Source organism: Diadema antillarum, unplaced genomic scaffold (assembly GCF_040938485.1).
Source record: "Diadema antillarum isolate AM-2024a unplaced genomic scaffold, OU_Dant_1.0 scf00000202, whole genome shotgun sequence".
NCBI classification, from domain to species: domain Eukaryota; kingdom Metazoa; phylum Echinodermata; class Echinoidea; order Diadematoida; family Diadematidae; genus Diadema; species Diadema antillarum.
Genome location: NW_027271091.1, coordinates 700418 through 726848, shown reverse-complemented (window position 1 = coordinate 726848; position 26431 = coordinate 700418). Strand labels below are relative to the sequence as shown.

The 26431-nt window shown below is 38.8% G+C and overlaps 1 protein-coding gene across 1 annotated transcript; it reads left to right on the top strand.

Moving 5' to 3' along the window:
• Nucleotides 1-8196: 8196 nt before the first annotated feature.
• Nucleotides 8197-16777, top strand: LOC139723900 (transmembrane protein 26-like). The gene is made up of 3 exons (XM_071635104.1): nt 8197-8387; nt 13377-13542; nt 16118-16777. The coding sequence occupies exons 1-3, from the start codon at nt 8197-8199 to the stop codon at nt 16775-16777; spliced, it is 1017 nt and encodes a 338-aa protein (XP_071491205.1).
• The last annotated feature ends 9654 nt before the right edge of the window (nt 16778-26431 follow it).

The following is a 26431-nucleotide window of genomic DNA, read 5'->3' as shown; positions in this document are numbered from 1 at the left end:
TATGGTTTGGGGATAATCAATAGTCTGTTGAGCTGAGTGATTTCTTATCTTTTCATTTTAGGAGTGAAAAGGTAGTATGTGGTTACTACATTACTGACCAAAATATGATGTTGTTGTTGTTGTATTTATGTATGTGAGTCATTGTGAGAGAAACATGAGGTGGCATCGCATTTTGGCTGACAAGCAAGTCAAGTAGCACACTCCGGTAGACTCCTGCTAGTTTAGGAAATAAAGATAAGGCGCCCTCACTGTCTTCCTTGGCACCATGCATGGTTTCCAGATTGACTCGGCATGGAGCATTATGCTAGACACGATAATTTACCTTTGGGAACAATGATTTAAAACATTTTCAAGATGTCACATTTGATGCATTTGTGTAGGTCAGTTGTATCACAAAACATCCTACTATATAACATTTTTGCAATAAAGGCTAAAATATAAAGAGATATCAGTATTTTGCTTATTAAATCATAACAGTAGACGGTTTAGTCTGGCAACATTTTTATCATAACTATTGTTCATATTTTGTCTATTTAACAGTACAATAACATTGATTATACGGATTCAAATTTTTACAATGGTTGTTTCTATCCCAAACCCACATTTTTGAACTAATTTGAAGTACTAATGCTGGGTTTTTGTTTCATCTGCAAATGGTAAATTATGCCTTTTAGCATAATTCTAGCATATTGTTACCAAAAAGAAATCACTGTGCGTTTTGTGTAGGCCTACTGTGGTACGTTTTTTGTTTGTTAGTTTCTCAGCTGATTTGTTGAAAGTGGCAGTAAAAAGTTGTGAAGACCTGTTTGTTTTTGCTTCGGTTTTTTTCTTTGTTTTTGTTTGTTTTTGTTTGGTTTTTTGTTTTGTTTTTTTGCTTGCTTGCTTACTTGCTTGTCAGCCGATTGACAATAACTTTATTAGAAGCATAGAATTAGAGGACCCTTCTTTTAAGAGCCAAAAACAAAAACGATAAAAATTGAGGACCTTACTTTTTGCTTGTCAGTCGATTGGACACCACAATTCGTAGCAAAAACAAAAACAAAAACAAAAACAAACAAAGAAACAAAGAAACAAACAAACAAACAAACAACAACAAGCAAAAAAAAGCAAATGTGATGATCATTTGGGTTTAATTGTTGTTGGTTTTGGGGTTTTTTTTTGGGGGGGGTCTTTTTTATTGCTTTTCTGCTGATTGAGCACCACAATATCTGTTGATATGATATAACATAATTTCATGGCAATTTAGCATAATTTCAGGCCGCCTCAAGCACAATCCCAATTTTCACGCTTGTCACAGTGGCACCATGCCACTTGAACCAAGGAACTCATCAGGAGATAGGTGTAGCCATGCCTCCAGCCACAACAGGTTGTGAGGGAGACCTTTGCACAACTGTGATTCGCTCATAGACCTACAAATTCTGACGAATTCTATGTGAATCACAATGTAGGCCTGTAGGGCAATTTGTATTAACGGGGAATTACCTCAAATATACAAGAATATTAATTAAAGATCTATGAATCTATATTAGTAGGACTACATGTAGTAGGCCTACACGTCAGTGAAGTTATATGAAATAAAATATGGAATTCTATCTATTTTTCTTTAATGTCGTTGTCATTCTGTGACATTACGTATTGTTGTAGTTTTCCTATATCCTGCAATGACCGCACATTGGTTCAACCAAAACTTAAAAGTTTAAACATTTTGAACGGATTGTCCGATTTTCCTCAAACTAAACAGCTTACTGATTATCATGTCTGCGTTCAATGAATCCGAAAAAAAAAATGCTATTTTATGTAAGAGTAAATTCAAGTTATATAGGCCTCCGTAGCAAGGCCGACTCCTGAGGCCGACCGTGTTGGACTTATTTAAGTATGATACGCAAGACCTGCATATCATAAGAAGATCCCGTGTATCAAACGTATGCACACATCAACTAAAAAGACATATATGATAACATTAAGAGAAACAATGTAAGATATAATTTACGGAGCGTAGTGCAGTATATATATATATATATATATGTATATATAACACTCAAGTATATGCGTTGTATATGTGTTTCTATCATCTTGAGCGTTATAAATAAATTGCTCGACCAAACAACACCAGTTAATACATAAACTGACGTCAGCTGCAGCAAAGCACGGAAAGGAAATTATTGGTTGGTCGATAAAGAACACCTCCACACCAACACGCTGAAGCTAAGACCATGGATTTTTGAAGAAGCCTCATACAGTCTGTGACAAGAAACCGCTTTTCATGACATTCCATAGCGAAACCCGACATGTGTGTATAGAAGAATATCTGCAATCCTTTTCACAACCGCCAACGACTTCTGTAAGATTATCTCCTGTCGGCCGAGCAAAACGTCGCCCGATGCTGAATATAGCCGAGTCTAGGAGAATGCATGCGTCAAGTACACACTTCCTGAAGATACTTGCTGTCAAGACTTCAGAGATAATAATCTCTTTAAAATCATTCCTATGGTGTTTGATGAGTTTTATAGTCGTATAGAGAAATGTTATTTGTTGTCAATTTTGGACGCTCCGTATGTATTAAACAGAAACAACAAAAACAGCAGCAGCAGCAGCAAGAACAACACAACAACATTAACATCGTACACACAGGCAAGAAGAAATCACGAAAAGTTCATGAAATTGAGAGGTTTGTGGTAGGGCATCTTTGCTTGCATTATCTTAATCCAGTGTGGTACGTGATTATTTTCTGTGTTATTGATTTTCTTTGTTTTCATCCAGATCGTCGATCGAACAGTAATTGTAATAGAAAAATGAATTGCATATTTTTTTATAATGGACGGTTCGCGAGATACAATTATTACAGTTACCACAGTAGCAACTCTGGGCTACATGGTGTATGCCCAGCTGATACTCATATGCAACCTAATAATTCTTTATCGTTGCAAGGTGCATGCACTTGTTCTATAATTCAAAACCTTAGTTAGATGGGATCTGGGGAAGAGGTTAACTTGAATAACTGCAGACCAAGCAAACATTTCCCAGCATTTCTTTCTCAAAGGTTATATTGAAAGAGAAATTCGAGGTTTCACCGGAAAAAAAAATCTTATACGTTCCTCTGCCAACAGCAACGGGGCTTTGCTTTTCTCTCCAGTCGGCCATCAACTGTTCCCACGTAGCCTCTTATTGACATTATTTTTTCTACTTTCACATTTCCATTGTATTCTTGTGCGCTTTGTTTAAAAAGGAAGAAGAAAAGATAAACCTTGGGGAATTTCATGAAAGTTGTCAGACCTGATAAGATGTCATTCTCTGACAGTTACCACAATAACAGTCTGTCAGTGATTAGAGCTTCTCAGCCAGTCAAAATCAAGGATTTTACTAAAATTGGCAGAGACCGACAGCTTGTCTGGGCTGACAACTTTCATGAAACGGTGCAGTGCCTTATGAAGTTGTCATTCTTATTATGAGCCGGTAGGTCGTCACAGAAAAAAAAAAATGAAAACGAAAAATACAAAAATGCCACACCTAGGGTTTTGCTGTAGATGTCATGCAGACATTTAGACCTGAGCACGTCATTTCTCACCACAAGTAATTCATATCATTAAAATCTACAGAACATAAAAGATCATTGAGCTCATCTTGATCATTGATCGTCTTAAAAGCGGCGAAGACCAGTCCATAATCACTTCGTAGAAAATAACAATGAAAAGTGGGCAGTAGAGTTAAAGACCATTGTCCATCCCCGGTGTCCATCTCAAGGACTCAGCATAGGCACATGGCAGATTATTGAACCACGTGAGTCAAAAGCGTCATCAATTGAAATCATCAGTAACTGAAATCTCTCATACTGTTCGCAAAAGAACACTGGAGACCAGGGCACCGTTTCATGAAAGTTGTCAGTCTCTGACAATCACTATAGTAACAGTCAGACACCAGAGCTTCTCAGCCGATCAAAACCAAGGATTTTACTGAAATTTTCAGAGACTGAAATCTTGTAAGGGCTAAAATATTTCATGAAACAGTGCCCAGGGGGCATTTCATCAAGCATTCAGTAACATATTTTTTTTCTAACAACTTTGCTCTCAGCCAATCAGATGCAAGGAATTCAGAAGAGTTTGTCAGAGAAAACATCTGACAAAACGCGTAATGAAATGCCCCATGAAGGTGTTCTCTTTGCACCTTCCTGCAATCCTGCGTAGAGACAAAGTGTCAATTTTCAAAATGCCTGTGTAGATAATCCGTACATGATCTCTGCAACGTCTTTTGTTGTGATGTCGCTACATTATCTACGTCATAGCCGTAGAGATATAGTCACATATTTTGACCCCCCCCCAAAAAAGACCTTCAATGAACGACGCAACACTAGTATATAGCCTTTTCTGTGCCAATGAGTTAAATGCGCATAAATTCTAATGGACTGGTATAATGTACAGCACGTAGAGGGTTTACAAACTGCTTGAACACCATGGTTGCCAAGATAATGGCCCGAATAAACTAGACCTCGTCGATTTGCGTAGTGCTTTATTCTACCTTCTTTTTTTTCTTTTTTCTTTCTTTTTTTGCGGGATGGGGGGGGGGGGAGAATCAGAACGATTTGAAGCAATATTGATATACCGTGCTCCGACAAGTGGCACTTTCCCATGAATCATGCTCATGAACACAGTGATGAAGGTGGGGTTTGTCGAGGATAAACGTGCTTGTTTACCGTGTTATGATTACCCAATACTACGATGATACCAAAATAATGTCAAAGCATTTTCATTTCCTTTTTTCCCCCCTCCTAATGAATTGTCGCCTTTAATTCCAGTTCTAGAAAATGCCGTCTGGTTTCATCTCGAACCTCACGATGATTTTTATTTGTGAGACAATCGCGTCTCGTTTGATTTAATTCTTCTTTTATGATGCGAGGTCGTCTTCTCGAATATTCTGTATTGCACGATGTTGGTATTCTGCTGATGAGCTAATAACAGCCACGATAACGGACGTAATGATAATAATGATGATGATGATGATGATGATGATAATGATGAAAATTATTATGATGCTGATAATGATTATGATAATAATAATAGTAATAATAGTGGTAGTAGTAATGATAACGATAACAGTAATAGTAATAATAATAATAATAATAATAATAATAATAATAATAATGATAATAATGATGGCGTTATTATTACTATTACTATTACTATTATTATTATCATTATTGTTATTATTATCATTATTAATTTTATTATTATTATTATTATTATTATTATTATTATTATTATTATTATTATTATTGTTATTATTATCATTATTATTATACAATAAATCATTAATAAAATCTTATTAATCCAGGTAGCCTCTTCAGTGTTGCCACTCCTCTACCAGAGGGCCCTGCCATTATCATTACCCAAGCGTTGCCAGGTCCCCATTACAGTTTATATACGCCTGGGTCGAGAGGGACATGGTGGGTGAAAACATGTCCAAGGACGTAAAGCACTGGGCGGGAATCGAACTCGGGTCCTCCGATTGGGAGTCGGGAGTCTCGTCCACTAAGCCACAGCGCCCCCACAAAGCAACGGAAAATCACTCGAAACCCATGCCTACATATCCACCTGACATCAACAAACAAACAAACAAACAAACAAACAATCATACCAAGAGGCGGCGACGGATATAGATGTACCAGGCAGTAATTACAGGATTTGTCATGTTCATCCAAGCGTTTACAAGTCTTTTCGAGACTTCGCGATTAGATTGATGAGAAAGCGTCTGACACTTGATGCGAGAAACAGGTACTTGGAAAGGGTCGATGCAGATGACTGGAAGTGATGACGTTGTTCTATAGTAAATCAATTCATACAAAAGGACACTGACCAGGAATTTCCTTTGTGTTGGTTCCGACATTGAACTCGCCCTATGTCTTCCCACGTTTTTCCCTTTTGTAAGACGTTTCTTAAGTCTGTTTCTTCTTCTTCTTCATCTTTTTTTTTTTTTTTGGGGGGGGGAGGGGTATAGGGACGGGGAAATGTTGATTTTATATTCATTTCTGTTTAACTTTCTCTTCCCCACTTGTTGCGATATCGACGCCAGACACATGCACCACATTATAATGTATGAATTATGCAGAACTAACTTGTGGGAACTGTAAATTCCCACTGCTTTCATCAAACTGTTGACATGGTTGATCCGGTCTACAGAAGATGTGCTCGGCGATTACGACCTCGGAGTTAGAGCGATAGAGGTGCGGTGCATGAATCGAAGCGCCGACCTCATGGATTCATATTTCTCACCAACTGGTCAGGCCTTTCACATTATCAGATAGAGCATGTCCCATAAAATCTCAAGAAAGTATACCCAGACTTATACGCTACATATACATTAGCCGGTGAAATTATTGTTTAGGATTAAATCCAGATCCTGAGAAAGTCACTGTTCTATTTTGCTAGTGTTGACATCTCTCTCTCTCTTTCTCTCTCTCTCTGTCTATCTATGTACCTATCTATCTATATACCTATTTACCTATCTATCTATCTATCTATATCTACCTATTATATCTACTTATCTATCTATCTATCTATCTATCTATCTATCTATCTATCTATCTATCTATTCATCTATCGGCTACCTATCTATCTATCTATCTATCTATCTATCTATCTATCTATCTATCAATCTATCGGCTACCTATCTATCTATCTATCTATCTATCTTCCTATCTATCTATCTATCTATCTATCTATCTATCTATCTATCTATCGGCTACCTATCTATCTATCTATCTATCTATCTATCTAACAATCAATCAATCAATCAATCTATTTATCTATCTACCTACCCTTTATATACATACATATATATATATATATATATATATATATATATATATATATATATACCTATCTGTATATATGTGTACAATGTGTATATATATTTCTTTCATATACCAGGTGAATCAATATTTTGATTCTTTCAGTTCGTCAGAATAGTTATTGTTAAAAAAAAACTTTAAAAAGTGAAACAATTATGAAAAATGTTAGGCAAGTAAAAACAAACCCATAGACTGAATACAAATGTTATCATTTGTATTAAAATATGTTTTGTGTAATGATGTTTGTGTGTAAGTTTGCGTTATGATATCTAATTCATACTATCAAAATTGTCCCGTTTCAATATGTAAAGTTACTGACATGCCCTATTTTCAGCAATTCATTTTCTTCTTTCCATGTGAGAATGAAATGTCCTTAAAAGCAATGATAAAACTTAATAGATTAGAAAAGCAGTAAATGAAGTCGATGAAAATAGCGCAAAAGTGACTTGGGCTGTTATGTCTCCGGATCCAATATCATCATTGTCCTGATGTACAGTATGCATTGATACATTGTACTCCCTGGTGCATTTTAATATTTAATCCTTTTTAATCTACGTCACATCCACAGTGCAAGTGAAAAAAATATTAAGAGTCCTTTACTTGGAATGCATTATTAATACTTGAATTACAACACGGCACCTGGCAGTTGCTTGGAAATAGAATTGTAGCTCCATGGAAATAGTAAACATGACAAAAAGTGACAGGACATGCGCGCACACACACACAAAAAAAAACCCACGTACGTCGCGGCAGGATTATACACGGGACGATCGCGGGGCGGTGTGACCATAATAACGGCCCTGTCGTTTTCTCGGGCGACCTAGGCGTACAACAGTTGCCAGAGTTACGCTCCCAAATAAGCTCCTAATGCCCATTCAAAGCTGCAGGAGCTTTTCACGTTGCCGACGTTTTGACAATAAGGGGCGATGAATGCCTCCGATTTGGGGGATCGATCACCTTCCCACCCCCACCTCGAAAGCTGCGCCACGAACCGCAAAATGTTGAACAATGTAGCTTGTTAGGAATGCTGCACAAAGTTTTTTTTCCTCCTCGAAATGCGTGATCAATAGATGACCCAATACACCTGCCTTAATTGGTAGCACTCTGGAAAGTCGCCGGCATAGAAGGCAAAGCACGCACCTCTCTTAGATCTTCTGAGGATCATTCTTGAACTACTTTTAATGCGTTTTCACTCGAACTTCCTCAATTTCCGTCAGCATCAAGAAATTGTCTGCAAATATAGCACATTTACCAGCCTTGGCGGACACAGCTGTGTGGAGGATCTTGGGTCTGTTTTCTCTTTGTAAGTGTAGTTTCTAGTTCTGGTGTCGGCGAGGTTAGGCACGCGGGGCGCCATGGGGGTCATCTCGCTCGTGAAAGCTCTAATTGCCCGGCTGTTCTTCGGAGTCCATGGCGTGATAGTGATATGGAGGGTGACCACGATCTACGACTCTTACTACTTCTACGCCCTGCTGGCACCACTCGTCTTACTGATTGCTGAGATGGGAGTTACTCTCAAATGTACTGACACGGGGGAATGGAAGTGGTAAGTTTACCCGAAATCATAGAAGAAGAAGAACAACAACAACAACTAAATGGCACGTGACATTTAGTTGTTGTTCTTCTTCTTTCTCTTATCATTATCACTGACAAATAAAACTGAATAGTACAATTGTCACGTTGTCTCTTTCCAATTTGTTGCATATACCGATTCGAATAGATAAAATTCATCATCGTCATAATTCTGACTTCTGATCTTGAAAACTTTATCTTAGGAAAAGAAACATATCACACACACACAATCATATACAAGCACTTTCACACGTACAATGTACACTCTCTCACACAATATTGTGTATTTATGGGTGCTTGAGGTAGATGCTGAATAATGTTTAATGTTTATAAACCACTGTTTCAGAAATGTATTTCCTCTTTTGCTCTTATCATTCATTCAAGCATCTACTTTGTGTGATGTCCGTGTATACCAGCATCCTGTAAAACCATATTGAAGCGTTCTAATTCGGTTTCTTTGAATACTTTAATGTTCTTTAATACATGTACTATGACTTACAACCGCGTATGCATGTTCTTAGCATATTTAAGATAACTTCGATTCTTCGATAGTAGTGCAAATAATACTTGCAGAAAGTATCATGCAGGAGGATGTAGAGGGGCAAAAATTCCAGTATACTTTATGCCCGACATCAAGGTAAATCAAGATAGAATATTGTTTGTATATGACAGTATAATATGGCGATTAATTATGAGTTATCGAAATTTAGCTAAAAATAACTCTTAAAACCTTCGTGAATAAAGATAAAGTCACTTAGTCCTTGCCTTTATCGATTTTGTAGCGCGGCAAAATAAATGTTGTGTAAATAATTAAAAGATGTGCTCGATTCTGTAGCAGAAATATATTTGCAAGAGGGGAGATAACTCGATTAAGAGAGAGCTGAGATGACGCAAATAAGACGAACTGAAGTCGATGAAGTCTGGTAGTGCTCTGATTTATTCTGAAGGCAACTCGCCCTAAGCAAATTTCTGCTTGAACATAATTTACATATGAAATATTTAAATATATTCAAATTATCTATATACTACAACCAAATGGAACGGAGGACTAAAAAAAGACTATAAAGATTAAACATTCCGGAGGCAGAATTTGTCTTAAATAACGTCTGACATTCACGCGCAACGCATTCATGGCAATGATAGTTTGTGGAAAGTCTTCAGCATAGCAGATTCTACCTGGGAAATGTACAGGACTGTCCTTCACTCCCATACACATGATGATGGCGACGACGACGCCGACGACGATGACGACGATGATGACTTTTTTTCCTACTAAGGCAATTCTAAAACCGCTGTGCTTGAATACAATGTAATATAAGTTGCTGTGATTATTCACAATCTTTTACTGTAATACAACACGTGCAGATAATTAGTTGTCAGGCGCGCCGGAAGCAGTTTTGGATTGGGGGGGGGGGGGGGGCAAACATTGGAGGGGGCTCAAGATTAGACCATGCATATGTTACACAATATACACACACACACACACACGCGCGCGCGCGCACACACACACATCTATTATATATATATATATATATATATATATGTAAAGTGGCGTACGGTGGGTCGAAACATGGGGGAACCATAAAGTAATTTTGACGGTCTGTATGCTTGTGCGTGTGTGCGTGAGCAATAATGGGACTACAATACATTACGGAATGTGATACATTCAACAACGCAGTCATTGAGGAACATTGTAAGTTTTCCTTACATGGATTATGGAATGACGGTGTGAGCAACATAAGGTGAATGGCATAACAATAAAATGCGAGCGAGCGAAGCGAGCGAGCTTGAAAATTTTGATATTCTACAGTTCCAAAACTGGAGTTTTAATTGTAGCTATACATTTCGCTTTGGAAATAAATGGGGGCGCATCGGGCGCAACTGCTGGCAATTATTGGCAGCAACATTAGGAGAATGGCATAACGATTCAATGCGAGCGAGCGAAGCGAGCAAGCTTGAAAATTTTAACATTCTACAGTCCCAAAACTGGGGTTTGTAGCTATATCTTTCACTTTGGAAATTAATGGGGCGGCGCATCGGGCGCAACTGCTGGCAATTACTGGCAGCAACATTAGGAGAATGGCATAACGATTCAATTTACAGTCCAAAAACTCCCGTTTGTAGCTATATCTTTCGCTTTGGAAATTAAGGGGGGGCATCGGGCGCAACTGCTGGCAATTACTAGCAGCAACGTTAGGAGAGTGGCATAACGATTCAATGCGAGCGAGCGAAGCGAGCGACCTTGAAAGTTTTGACATATTACAGTCCAAAAACTCCCGTTTGTAACTATACCTTTCGCTTTGGAAATTAATGGGGGGGGGGGGGCATCGGGCGCAACTGCTGACAATTACTGGCAGCAACATTAGGAGAGTGGCATAACGATTCAATGCGAGCGAGCGAAGCGAGCGAGCTTGAAAATTTTGACATTTTACAGTCCTCAAACTCCCGTTTGTAGCTATATTTATCTTTCGCTTTGGAAATTAAGGGGTGGGGGCATCGGGCGCAACTACTGGCAATTACTGTCAGCAACATTAGGAGAATGGCATAAGGATTCAATGCGAGCGAGCTTGAAAATTGTGACATTCTAGAGTCCAACAATTGCCGTCGTAGCTATGTTTTTCGCTTTAGAAATTAAGGGGGAGGCGCACCGGGCTCAACTGCTGGATGCGAGCGAGCGAAGCGAGCGAGCTTGAAAATTTTGACATTTTACAGTCCAAAAGTTGCCGTTTGTAGCCATATTTTTCCCTTTTATTCATATATATACATATTTATTTTATTTTCTTTGTTTATTCATTTATTTTTATTATTATTATTATTATTTTTTTTTTTTTTTTGGGGGGGGGGCTTTTTGGGGGGCAAAAATGCGTTTTGCCCCCCCCCCCCCCACTTTTTGGATTGGGGGGCGGCCGCCCCCCCCCCCCCCCCCCCCCCACTTCCGGCGCCTATGATAGTTGTATACAGACTTTTTTACGTGATGTCAAGGGAGAGGAAGATAACGTACATTGTACGTAACAGTGTTTCTAATTCTTCTCTTGCATTGGAAGTATTCGCTTTGTTTCTGAGATATTATATGAAAGGCGATAGTCAACTTTTGCGTATTGAATTCATAACTACCGAAATGAATTAGCCCCATCTAGTAAACATGAATATCATTTTATCATTATCGAATACAATTGAAAGAGCTTTATCAGATCATCATCAAAGGATGAAATATCGTTCGCACGATGAAGGCCGGCGGGTGTATTGAGAGTAAACTTGTTTGCGTCCCAGTTGCTCGGATGGGAATATCGATTGGTATAGGGCTCAGAACGCGGGCTTGGGAGGGTAAAGTACATCAATCACCCTACCTTTATTGTCTCCATCGCGGCATTCTTTTCTCTTTGGCTTCATTTTTATTAATTATTTAACGATGTCTTCAAATGCAGCTGCATAACTGCAATGACAAAGCGATGATGTAATGGGACTTAGGTTTAACAAGGCTACAAGGTTTCAAATGGGTGGGGGTGCGTTAGTATACTGTAGTTTTATCAGAATTGTATTTGTTGCATAACATGCTCTGAAGGCTCACTGGTTTGATGAAATCACAACTTGCGAAGTGCGCTTATTACTGTTGTGACAATGTGTGGTGGGTTCTCGTAAAACAAACACATTCTAGAAAGTTTCTTCGTTTTCTTCCAAAAAGTTGTGAGTGACTATCCGTTTAAATCAATCGTGGCGAGAATTGAATTTCAAAGTTGTTTATATATATATATATATATATATATATATATATATATATATATATATAAAATGGTATTATTATCCGCGTGTTGGAATAAGAGCATGAAGACGATGAAGACAAACAAGTTGACATAATGCATTAGAATCCAACTTCATTTATTTGTAAACCAAATTTTCGACCCTTGCACGGATCTTCCTGTTACCCTGAGGAAGATCCGTGCAAGGGTCGAAAATTTGGTTTATATATATATATATATATATATATATATATATATATATATATATTGTTGGACTTGGGCTTGTGTTTGTGAGTCAGCATTGTAATAGTTACGGAAAAAAAATAAAGGAGGAAGATGTATTGAGACAGTCAGTCCAAGACCAGTTTAGTTTTTATCATAGACATTGCAGTCCCATCAATATACATGTATGTACTAGGACCCTCTAGCATTATTTCATTGCAAGGACCACACAGTGACTATTTTGTTTAGATATATCGTGAACACACGCAGATTTTAAGTTGTTAGATGACACGCCATATGGAATTACACTATAATCGCCGGGTGTCACCACACCAACTGGAGAATATGCGTCTCAAACATAGGTGTTTTAGCAAAGACTCAGTTTTATAGTATCGACCGTGTGAGAAGTAAAAGCACTCTTCTGAGTTGCCATTTTGCCAATGCAATAGTGCACTATCATGACTATACATCCATATATGGGTGCGCACCCGATTGGTGTGCTTTGTTGAGAAAGTTCCTTCCAATTGTGCACGCCAAGATGGTTAAAGGTTCTCGAGTCACACAGCTCACGAGTTATAAAGCTCACGAGCCATACAGCCCACAAGCTACATAGAGACTGGGCCCTAGTGTGACACTAGGCGAACAAGGCACGAACTCGACACTGAGCAAAAAAGGCCTAAAAAACTCGACATTGGAAGTATCGAACTCATGGGCCGTATTATGCTTTTGCCTGGATACCTAGTGTCTATAGCTCATGGGTCCGTTTTACTTAGTGTCTAGCTGGTAGACCTCTTTGACTTGTTGTCTAGCTCGTGGGCTGTATGACTCGTGGGAGTAATGACTCGTGGATCTTTTTCAATGTCTAGATCGTGGGGAGTGAAACTCGTGTAGGTGTCGATCTCGTGGGATGGCCCCGTTCCATCAGGATTAGTGCATTGATTTGTGCTAGGAGAAAACATGTACAAATATTAATAATGCCACTTTTTTTTTTCATTCACATCTAGGATGTGTCCGTCGGTACTCCTCTACCTTCTGAGCGTGGTGCCCTGCATGTGGCTGCTTCAGCTCGACCTTTACAATGACCGCATCGAGTACAGAGATGAGAACGACCTCGATTCGTGCGTGGCCGAAACCTCCTACAACGAATCCACGCTGGAAGCCGTGCAGGGGGTGAGTGCCGAATTTCATGCTTCACTAATTGTTTTTCCTCCGTCATTATCATGGATACAATGCTCATGTCAGATGGATAATAAAGAAATTAATGGTAGATGGATGATCAGAAAAGGCATAACAACGTCAATAACTCTTGCACGGGAGAAGAATTAATTTGATTTAAGCCGCCTTTTAAATGTGTGTAATCACGCAACGCGTTGTCTTATAATCTCACGCTGTGTGTTTGTATTGGTCGCGCCTGTATAGTGTACTCCGTTCATTGTATTTCGCATTCGTGTGGGGTAATCAAGAAAAAGGCGCCTCAGCGTGTTATAAGTGAGAAGACGCGGGAGAGCAGGTTGTTTTGCGATTAATTGCCTCAGCTCCAATTCAAACTATCAACCCCTCCTCTCCCCTCTCTCTTCCACTGCCCGAGTCTATTGAATTCTTCGAAGCACCATAATGAATTCATGTGTTGTGACTGATGCATAAGCATCGTACTGTCAGAAAAAAAAATGAATTTCCTATAGCGTAGTAATGACAATGTCGATACAGCCAATGCAAATATCGCATTTACGACAAGTTTGTGTTTTCATTGTGTGTGTGTGTGTGTGTGTGTGTGTCCGTGTTTGTGTGTGCAAACGATCATGGCATGCACTCAATCAAATCAGGTATATAACGTCACCTCCCTGATTGAATCAGCAATCAGTGCACATCAAAAGATACATGATATCAATGTTTAAAGGGGAAGGCTAGTAACTGATCAGTGGGAATCAGTGGAAATGCTGGGAGATGATTGTTCCAATCCTTATGGGATTCATTCAAGAGTTCATTGTATATCTATTGTTGTGTGAAAATGATTTGCTTCAGAATGGTCTCATATTCAAGTAATGTGCAGTTTAATGCTTCCAGGTTAGCGTCCCTGGTCAGTGACGGAGCATTGATCTGCACATTACTTGAAAATGAGACCGTTCTGAAGCAAATCATTTTCACACAACAATAGATATACAATGAACTCTTGAATGAATTCCATAAGGATTGGAACAATCATCTCCCAGCATTTCCACTGATTCCCACTGATCAGTTACTAGCCTTCCCCTTTAAAAAAGGTGTAAATAAAGCATCATTTCCGATGTCTTCTTAGGGTGGGATTTCACGGAGCACGCGAACGATTTGCGAAGGACGCGAATGACAAAATCCAACATTCGGAAAAGTTTTTTTTTTTCCAAATGTGTTCCGACAATGAAGCCGAAAACTATTCTTGCGCAATTTGTGCGAAGTTTCCACGACATGTGCGAATGTCGTGTGTATCATTGCTAAAGTACAGCATATGACGTACACGAAGAACACGCGACCGAAATGCGAACAACGAAAAATGTTTAATAATCATGGGAGAAAATGTACCCAAGGAGAGGTGGAATCTGTCTTGAGTTGAATTTTTTTCTTTCCTCTATTTCTCCTTTCTTTTTCTCTCATTTCTCTATCGTGTGCTTGCCTACATTTCTTTTCCTAGGACCTATCTCCACTAGTAAAGCATTTGATATTTTGTGCAGTTCCTCCAACACATAATCTCTATAGTTCAAATGAAATTCTACTTACTTTAGATTAATTTTAAGTGTATTCTGCAATTCTTTTTTTTTCTATCAAACATTTGTTTCTATTTGCTAGTCTTTAATTTCTTTTGTTACTATAATTAATAATTGTTTGATGTTTAGATGCATGCTACGATTTTATTTGTAGAAAACGTATAGGTCACACATCCCCCAAACGTGCGCTGAACGTTCGCGAGAATGTCTCAAAAGGTACGCGAACAGTTTGCGATTACGTCGTAAAATGATCGGAAAAACTTCGCAGATTTCGCGTAAGATACGCGAGACATTCTCCAAAGTTTCGGAGTCTGTTTGGGGTTTCACGAACATTTTGCGAACATCGCGCGTGTCTTGCGAAGGTCTTGCGCATATGACGAGGCTTTAAAGACACTTTCGAGAACAATTCACGAACAAATCACGACCAAGTGTGCGGAAAAGGTTCGCAAAAAATTTCAAACTTTTTTGAAATTATAGCCGAAGTAAAAACGACATTCGCGAACAATTGACGACGCTTCCGAACCCTCACGTTCGTTTGACGATCTTTTGCAGACTGAAATGCGAATGCCATTCGCGTCCTTCGCAAATTGTTCGCGTGCTCCGTGAAATCCCACCCATGCTGGTAGCCAAATCACGTACATTATTTGTTGTGTTAGATAAATTGAAGAAAACTGGTTTTGAATTCACATTTCGTTTCATGATTGTGATGCTGGGCAATATTGACAGATTTACGTTTATTTAGACGTCTTCATTTTTGTTGCATTCTTCGTGATTCGATATGAGCTGATAACAACAACATGTACAATAAAATATTCATTTTTGTGCCTTGTCTTCCAGATGTCCCCCCCCCCTCCCTAAAAAAAATAGCATTCATATTTTCTGCAGCAAGCTTGTTAACTCTCAATGTTTTTGTTGGACAAAACTGAAAACTTAATTCCTAGAGGACGGCAAATTCATGTTACTAATCGTGAGTGTTGGTTTTCCTTCCTTGTTCTTCTCTCTTGCAGGTTACCATCCCGGTGTCGCTGTCCAGTGATAAATGGGTGCTGGTCTTCGAACTCACTATCCTCTTTCTGCTCATCTTGGGTCGCTGGCTGCTGCCGAAGGGGGCACTCACTCGCGACCAGCTCTCCCAACTTCTCCTCGTCTACGTCGGCATGGCGGCCGACATCCTCGAGTTCAGTCTGGAGAGCCTCAAGGAGCCGACGGTCTTCTGCGACCTCACCCTCATCGTCATCGTCCTCATCATCTGGAGCTGGAGTCTCACGCAGTTCACGTTGGTGCTGACGTCGGTGGCCGGTAAGCGGCGGAGGGTGGTGTTGCAGGACGGCAGCCGGAGCTGCTCCGAGGAATGCTGCAGCTGCTGTATGTGCTGCCAAAATGAGATGTGGTCGATGATCATCACGCTGCTTATGCAGGACATTCCGTTCCTCGCCATGCGGCTCTACCTCATGATCCAATTCAACGTGTTCAACATCATGATGGTGTTCTTCACCTGCAAGAACGTCCTGGTCATCCTCCTGCAGGGCTACCGCATGATGATCCTCTGCGGGAACAACGAAGTCGCCCCCGAGGACGACACGGACGAGGAAGCGAAAGCAGACGACGCTCGGAACTCGCCGCCCGGAGCACCTGACAAAGCTATGGTGGTCGTCGAAAGCAAATAAACGATTGAAACGTGTCTCAGGCAGAGCCCGTTGATTCTTTGACAGTTATTGATAGCCTGCCCTTGCACTGGTTCTTGCCCTTCGACTTTATCCGACTGACGACGAGTTGAGGCTTAGTTGATGTCGATGGACTGATAATTGCAGGCTTGAACTTGAAAATTTTGACAATGGCTATGCCCGAAAGCGACAGTAGAATGTAAACCCAGTGGTGATGACTTGTCTGTGAACCATCATAGTTCTTTGAAGCGAGGAAGAGTGTTTATGGAATATATTTTGACACTCTTTGATTCGATCGTTTCACCAGAAATATCTAACTGAATTCTTTGTCTACCTTTGGATCCGTTTGATACTCCTTTAAGATGTCTCTAAGCTTATGAGTAGCTTTCAATGATCTTATACACACAGGCATGAGTGAACTTTTGTCTTTCATACATGTATATCTATTCGCACTTGTGTGAGAGTGTGTGATAATATAGTGCAAAATTATACAGGAACTTTAGAGGCAGCTACCGTTTGACGTCTTCTCTAGCAGTTACTTTTTCGTGTGTGTTTTCGAAAAAAAGGAATCATCGTACGTAATGCTGAAATATTTGCGCATCTTCAAATAACCGATGTTAGTGTTTTCTCACTTTCCTGTTATAATGGTATTTCATTATCACCTTGATATTTCTTGTTATTCAAATATGCCAGTATTGTTGATAATCCTGCCTATATGTGATGCGATCACTTTTTTTCTTTGTAATCCATTCAACATTAACCACTTCTCTAGGTCACACTGTTACTAATCGTACTTGATATACGAAATTTCAAAAGCCTTTATAGTTGCCACTCAACTCGTTTGTAATGGAAACCTGTTCAGTGATAAGGGACAGACTGTCCTTTGCTGTTACAGCGCAGCTTCGCCATTATTATGCCCGGTAGACAAACGAACTTTTATTATGGAGATTTGATTTACGGTTAAGCGAGCTAAAAATAATAAGTTAGCGTGGAAGAGAACTACAGCAAGCTTTCTCAGAAATATCATTGGCCAATTGGCCATTTGGTCATTACTTGACAACCGATGATAACTTACTGTCCTGTCACATAAGCAATCATGCCACGTTCTCAGACGTCGCTCTAAGTATGACAACCAATAAGTGTTTGATTTAATGAACGCAACGGTAAAGATCCATGCTATAGGGACAGCCATGGTGTCAATTGTTTTCCATGTGCATCTCCTCGTAACCTCTGATGGTCATTAACTCATACCAGTGTTCACTGAGAAAAATGAGACAAGCTAATTTCGACAAAAACAATCACACATAGAAATAGTACAGTAGCTCTCTGAACTGAGATGATGTACACGTGCATTTACAAAGCAATCCATATGAAAATTAAATCGAATGCATGTGTTGTAGAGTTTGTTCTTTCCACTTCATCTTGAAACATACTTTTGTTGTGATCCAGGGGACAATTGTAAAGTGCCGAGTGTATACTGTCTTTCAGTTGTTGCTACAACGTGATGGCCGTCCGGCATTTTCTATGAAACCTTGATTGTTCTGGAAGTTATTGTCCCAAAACTCCGACTGGTTGCAAGTTGTGCATGATAATGATATTGATATATACCGTGCATGAATTGTAAATAGTCATAACATTGAAACGTGTTTTTTTTACTGAAATTGTACAGGAATCTCTAAAAGATGTGAATGCAAAAGATATATAACTTATGTCGATAAAAAAAGAGGAATCTTTGAATAAAATATGACAAATCTGAATGCTCCGTCTGTATGTGATCATTCTCTTTTCAGTAGTCATAGCTCACAAATAATGCACATTGAACCCCCCCCCCCCCTTCATTTCTACCAAGTCTCGGCGCATGCAATCCCACGTGTCAGTATTCATCAGAACAGATATAAAACTATATCATGCCTTTGACAGAGCCACACACACGTGCACAGCATTTCTTTAAAGAAGAAATCCACCGTAAAAATGAATAAACTTCAAAAGAACGAGAAAAATATTCCCTACAGAATGATACAAAAATGAAAAAAAAAAATCGGATAAGAAATAAGGAAGACATAACATTTTGAAATTTCTCATTTTTTCGGAAAACATACCAAGATGTATCAGAGTTAGCATTATTTAGTTCTTCTTATTTTGGGTGGTTTTAAGGCATGAAAGTTTTATATTTGTATAGCTGAAATATGAGATTTTTGTTATTTCTGTACATGAAATGAATAAGAGATTGTGAAAGCATGACATCGTCAACTTGCTAACTTGAATATTCATAAGGGCTGGTCAAGAAATGTTTTCCGAAAAAAATGTGAAATTTCAAAATGTCATATCTTCCTTAATTCTCACCCGATTTTTGTCATTTTGTTATTATTCTGTAGGGAATATTTTTTTCTTTCTTTTGAAGTCTATTTATTTTTTTGGGTGGATATCCTCATTAACGTCTATTTATAATTATCACCGACTTTTCTGAGTCAGTAGTAAGTAGATGGTCCGAGAGTGCTGGGGCTTACTGCTTGAAATGGATGTTGCAATTGCAGCCGGAATAACCTAGTATCTGCATGAAATGCCAAAATAGATCAATATAATTTTGATAGAGAGGAAAAAAAAATCGATTGAAGAAACAAATGAAGAGTTTGTTCGCAAAAATCGATAAGTCCATATTTGTCAAATGGAGATATTTGCGATTAAAGGTCAAGAAAAATATAGAGAATAATAAGAAAATGTTTGCTTCTTTTGACCATAACTTCAAAAATGTACCTTCATATGTAGTGACCAATATATCATTTAAAAGGTATTATTTTGTACTTTATGACAGAGACCGTACTTCAAAATCTTCAAAAATTGACTTATCGGTTTTTGCGAACAAACACTTCAAATAAAGACATGATCAGAACAATTGATATGGGAGAAAGAGGAATAAATGAATCAAAACAAATGGCTTAATATCCCTATAGCAAGAGAGTAATCTTTTTTTTTCTTCTTTCAAGGATTCTCAAAAACAGATCGTACAGTGGTCTAGATAGATAACGCAGCATGATTTCGTGCAACTTAACCCAATCAAATAAGTCTCATTGCGAGCATGGAGTATAGTATATAACTATCTCGTTTCCAGTCTCTGTGTCATTTTTATATCATGCTTATTATTTATGACTAGGCTGCGTTCATCATTAGTAAAAAGATCAGAAAATATTGAGTGCCTTGTGCCCTATTCTTTTTAATAGCAGTGACGAAGAGACCTTGACCCAGAATCAATTAATGGCACTTTCTACACGGACGACAGAGGTTGGTCATAGATGTCTTGCTTTTGCTAATGATAAATGTCTTCTATTTTTTTTTTCTCTTGTTTAGTCCCGTTCGAATATAAATACTGGTTTCGTAAACATCTCTGTCGGCAGATATCAGCAAGTAATTCAGTATAAGTCAGAGCCTTGTAGTAAAAGTAATAATAGTGTGCCTGCAACGTCCCCTAATTAATATGCTGAGAGTAATTTTCCACTGCGCTTGCCACTGCACACATTCGATCTTCGTTTAGCGCAATTATTTACACACGCACTTAATTAGGCACTTACTACAGTAAAAAGTTGCCGAATCACTGTTGAAGATGTCTTTTGAAGCGAAAGGGTCAAAGCACTGGTCTGCGAATAACGCTTTGTAATTTTGGGTCGTCACATTATTAGAGAGTGGCGATGGGTTGAAACTTGTAATGAAAGCGCTTGGCCATATCGCGAGCTGGGAAGATGCAATAACTTTGGTCGAATGATAAAATCTGGTGAAGAAACAAAACCTCTGAGTCGAGAACCAGAGTATAACTGGAAAGTTGGTGTCAGTCAATCGTAATCAATAATTCCTAGACATGCCGGTGACAATTCAGGGTTTAAAGGAACGACAATTCTTATGCAATCACTTCTATCTGAACAAGGCAAACGGCAATTTAGTTAGAATAAATACGAATAATACACGACGTCCACAATTCAAACCTCCATTAGCATTTGAGCGGCACATTACTTGAGACGTTGAAAGAAAGAGTATGACTGTGTGCGATTATGATTTGTTCTCTTCTCTGCTTCGACCGTCCCCCGAAGCAAGTACCAGAGGCGTTATAATTTGGGAATTTGGGGTTCCTTACGTCCGTCCCAAATGTCGCTATATCAGAAAATTCATTCAGTTGATTGCCTTTTATATGACCAGCGTGTACATGAAATGTTGTATATGCCCCCCTCCCCCCCCCCCCCCCACACACACAAACACCTGGCCAGGCCCTAGAAAGGAAAACTTCCGAAATCGTAGCATAGCAGTGTAATATGTAGTTGAAAGTTCAAAGACAACTATTGTTGTTCTTCGGTTGCATATGTAACTTACCAGCTTGGTAATGGACAGTGAAGAAATGAGAAAGTGGAGACATTTCCGTCAATGCCTCATGGCAATAGAATTATTCTCATCCATACTGCGATTATCGCGTACTACACCCAATTCATAATATGCAGCATTTGATGGATTAATTTTCTAATCATGATTTGGCTGCAACCCACACTAATCCTTGTGCGGCGTAAACCTATAGGTCTGTGTTTTATTTGTACATACATGTACAGGGGCGGATCCAGGAATTCTGTAAAGAGGGGGCGCGTTTACAAAATTAAAGGGGGGGGGGCGCACGCACCCCTCCCCTTTTTTTATATTTCTTTTGTTTCAACAAAAAATAAAATAAAATAAAGGGGGGGGGGGCATGCGCCGGTTGCAGTCCTCCCTGGATCCGCCCCTGATGTATGTGTTTTGCTGCATAGAGGCATTTATGGGATAATCAGGGAGGTGCAAACTCTTTCCACCTCCCTGGGATAACTCACTGTATACTAGTGAACGAAAGATGGCGCGCTTTCATTGATTTTTTCCAGGAGTGCCATATACACGTAGTAATATACGGCGGCACTGATTTTCCCCAGAGCTCTTCAAAGAACTATGATCCTAGCCAGAGAAATAATAACGCCACACAGACAGCTACACTATGTTGTCTTTTGTAGACATTTTGACCATGCCCTGAGCTGTATTACTAGTAACTGAAAATGTCTAGATAAGACTGCTTGAAAAGGACATTTTAATCGAGTTATAATCCGATCGTTGCGTCACGTATAAGTGAGCAGCAGTGGGGTGACGTAGGAGTTCTATTAAAAAAAAAGGTGACCTTAAAGAGGATTATGTTTGTGGAATGCAGCAATAGGATCTTCCCCTAATCTGAGGGAGATGCATTTCTATTATTCCCAGTCATTTAATCACTTTGGAAGTGTGCTAAAGAAAGATTGTGGTTTTCCAAATTAGCTTTATTCCAACTTTATGCGGGCAGTCTATTATGCTAGGCGGGCCTCTGCTTGAATTAACATAATCACATAAGATAACGCAGTTGAACCTCGCTATAAAGAGTTTGGATTTAACAAAACCCTCTTGATGGGTTGAACTCTACATATCTTTGTTTTGTATATCAGGATTCAGTGAGAAATCTGTTAAGACAAGGTGATTGTTAAATGGTATTGAGGTTCTCCAGTTGGTTTTATTTGTGTATTTATTTCCGTCTTCACATAAAAAATACACACATTACAAGTTGCATATACATTGCATATATAATACGTACAGAAGAAACGGGGGATTGCCCGTTCAGTCATATTTACAAAATAGACTGTTCTTCCACTGTATTTGTAATACGTCCAATTGTAAAACTGTGTGCTGCCCACCACATAATTATCCAACAGTTATTAACGTAGTGAAAAACACTATTATCCTCATCAAGGTAATATATATACAACGTAATATATATACATATATATATGTGTTTGTGTGTGTGTGTATGTGTGTGTGTGTGTGTGTGTGTGTGTATGTGTTTCACTGTAAACATGAGTATTGTAATCCACACATCTTCTTCATGGTTGTCATAACCTTAAAGAGGACATTGAAAAGTTGGTGAAACCAATAAGTTGTTGTACACTACTGCACTACAGCCACTTCCCTTTATAAATATTACATATATTTGAGTCCCATCATTAGTTACCTATTCATATACTTGCACAGGATTTCTCTTATGTGTAGCTCACCTCTCTCTTCCTTTCTTCCAAGACAAGACTTCAGCATATCATGTCGTTTTGAAGATCATACTATTTATTAGGACCGTACATCATCATGCAAATACATACGTACATAATACGACTACATTGCTTGCTAGCATGCACAAAGATGCTTTAGAATAGGATGGCAATAGCTTACACAGATAAATATCGCACAAGTACAAAGTAAGAGCACGCATTGACATGTACACTTATTGGATGAATATGAACAAGGGGTAACAGTACACGATCATACATGTATTTGTGGGATTTTGATTTGCATGTCTGATGTGACACACGAAATGAATGTGAAATGGGTGCTGAGACCTTCCACATATGCGTCGGGCTGACAATCACAGTGGCACTCGGATCTTTCCACTGCATTTCGGTGACTTAGGACTCTTTAAAGATATTGCTCAAAAATGCAGCATGGGTCACTATTTATGTCTTAACAATGTAACATAGCCATGTAAATCAAAAGCTCCCATAATATCAAATATGACTGCTACATGCATTAATGGACTCTAGTCAAGGTCTAGAAATGGAATGCAATCCAAGCTTGCAATACACCACCATCAGCATAAAACTCGGGTAGCCACAGAGCCAAAGAGCTTGGCAGACTATTGAGTTCACTACAATTTTTATTCTTGTGCTCTCTCTGTCTCACTCTCTCCCTCTCTCTCTCTCTTTGAGTATACTCAAATACTACTCATCTGCCTAACTGATGAGGTAATAACTTTTAAATACACAGCCATGGGAATACAACAATACCGTATATGCCAAATATTTCACGAAGTTTTAATTTTTGGAAATTTCCTGAGTCGGGTGCAATTCGCGAATTTAACAACACGCGAAAAATATTAACTCCGCTCCCGACATCAGTAATGTACTCCACAATCGCGAATTTTACCATTCGCAAAATTGTCGGTGAGTCCTGATTCGCAAAAAGTGAGACTTGCTAAATATATGGTATATACAGTCGCAAATGCGACCATGAAAGCATGAAAAATATCTGGTGGATTTAGTTCGGGACATGTGGCTGACAATTGCTTTCTTCATATCGGTATCATACGGCTATATGCAGGTACATGCACTCGTGTTGACAAGCTTTACAAGCGGCAGAGCAAAACAATATCACTACCATGAATAAAAGACAGGAGTATGCAATCTCCTTAATTGCACATAAAGAATATACATAATATATACATGTGTGCATGCATTTTTGCAGAATACCTCACTACCCTATTCTCACAACTACTTTTAGTAGTCCTTTCAGCTTTTTTCTTTTTTTTTTTTTTGGGGGGGGGGGCATGAGGTCCATTTGAACAACGTATGATCCCCTCACCCTGGGGATGTTACCTGCCAAGTTTGGTGAAAATTCATCACAGGGTTTTTGAGGAAGAAGCTGAAAATGTGAAAACAAGGCCCAAATTTGCCTCCTGGCCCCAGAGATGGGGGTGGGGCACTATTGGATCCACCAAGAACAAACTTGAAACTGCAGTTACCAATGCGCTCACCCATAGGGGTAGTTTAGCTCCATCACTTCTGGTTATAGAGACAACTATTTTTGAAGATTTTTACATATTTCTAAATTTGGTGGCTTTTGGCCCCCCCCCCCCCCCCCCCATGTGGGGCCCCTAGGGGAGGCATGGTGCCCATTTGAACATATTGAATTCTTTTTATCCCAGGGGTGCTGCATGACAAGTTTGATGAAAATCCATCATGGGGTATCCAGCGAGGTGGATCCACCTCCCTGGGGTATCCAAGAACAAGCTAGAAATGTAAAAAGTGTATGCACAACTTACGACAGACAATGAATGATCACAATAGCTTACTTGAGCTCTTGGCTAGGTAAGCTAATAAATTCCATACAGATACAAAGACCTTGAACAACTGAGAATAATTGCATAAACGAAACTTTTAGTGATTGTCCTTTTTTTGTGTGCATCAGAATAACATTTCTCAGTTCATTCTAGACACACACAGGAGCAGGTTTTTAATATCTCTCCCCAAACATGCATGTCTTCTTCGCACACATCCACACAAGGGGAATGTCCTACTGATATGCTCACAAAACCAACACACAAATGAGATGGTCAAATATATTTCAGTGATATATCATACTAAAAGTTACAATAAATTAAATTTTATAAAAGTATTACTAATACAGTGGGAATACAACTAATTGGAAAAAAAATACTGAAAAAATAGGAAAAACATGTATAAAGAGAATATCTTTGTTTAACACAATAATAGATATTATTCATGTTCCAGACAAGGAGTATTTCTGGCTCATGATACCAGTATGATTAGGGATCAAAAAATTAAACAATCTTCACAGCCAAGTTTGGGAGGGCTGGTATAAATCTTCCACATTTTCATGACAGCACCACAATATCAGCAATACAATATGTCATATGGATACCGGGGTATTCTTATTTGTAAACTATATACAAATTGACAGTCTCCCTCAGTTGTAAAACAAAAATACATGTTACAGGAATTTAAAATATTTATGACAGATGTGACATCAGGTGGGCTTGTTCATCTTGGAAAAATTTCATCTTCCCTTGCCAACAATTTCTTTCCGGCATTTTTTCCCCAATCATTTTCATTACAAGAGAATGGGGTGGAATATGACATTTTCAGCGATGCAACAGAGACAAAATGTACCATATTTTTCTAGCTGTCAAGCTAGATAAACTGCAAAAGAAAATAGTGCATAGACATTGGCAACAGACACCTCTAGATACAAAAATTAATGCAGCAAATGATACAGAAATATGAGCTGAACAGTAATACAAAGAAATAAATAGATTTGGCACACTGGAGCGTATTGAATACTAAATAGAATACCTTCGGACACCAGAATACTTTGCAATGAAGTAAAGAAGTCCTGTTTAGGTATGTCCTACATGTATAGCTGAATCTAATAATATCAGGATAATGCTAACTACTTGAATGTTATTGTACAAAACAAAATATAAAGATATAGAAGCAGATGTAAAAAGATGCCACAAATGCCTCATCTTACTCACGAAAATTCGGTCGACTGTGGCTCCACAAATACAATGAATAATTATGGCGGTGACATCAGAAAGCACACTATTGCAGATAAACTACTTGAATCACTGAACTCATCATCAAAAGAGAATACAAACACCAAGTGGGAGACTCATTTTCACAAATATATAATCAGTTCAGGTTTTTGTGGCATTATGTTATGAATACATAAATGAATACCTACACTATATGGAATGGGGGGGGGGGGGTGGACAAAGATACAATGAGAATATGTGAATAGACATTAAATCATTTTCTTTTGCCAAATGAAAGTATTGCTAAGTGACTAAAATCACTACCAAAATGAGAAGTGCTGCGTTAGAACGTGAAGCAAGAATTCTGGCTGATGAAAAGCAACCAACCCTCATGAATCATCAGCTTCATTTCTGAAAGAGCCTGCACAGCACATGTAGATTTACTGACTGTATTGTTTTTCAGACATGAGATCACACAGTACCCAGTGATGTGGCCATCTTTGCAACGTAAAAAAAAAAAATCAAAACACAGATTG

Bases quoted from the DNA above. Each gene is read 5' to 3' on its own strand.
- LOC139723900 (XM_071635104.1), top strand. From the start codon at position 8,197: ATGGGGGTCATCTCGCTCGTGAAAGCTCTAATTGCCCGGCTGTTCTTC. The intron at 8,388-13,376 runs GTAAGTTTACCC...ATTCACATCTAG, and splicing joins GACACGGGGGAATGGAAGTG to GATGTGTCCGTCGGTACTCC. The intron at 13,543-16,117 runs GTGAGTGCCGAA...TCTCTCTTGCAG, and splicing joins CGCTGGAAGCCGTGCAGGGG to GTTACCATCCCGGTGTCGCT.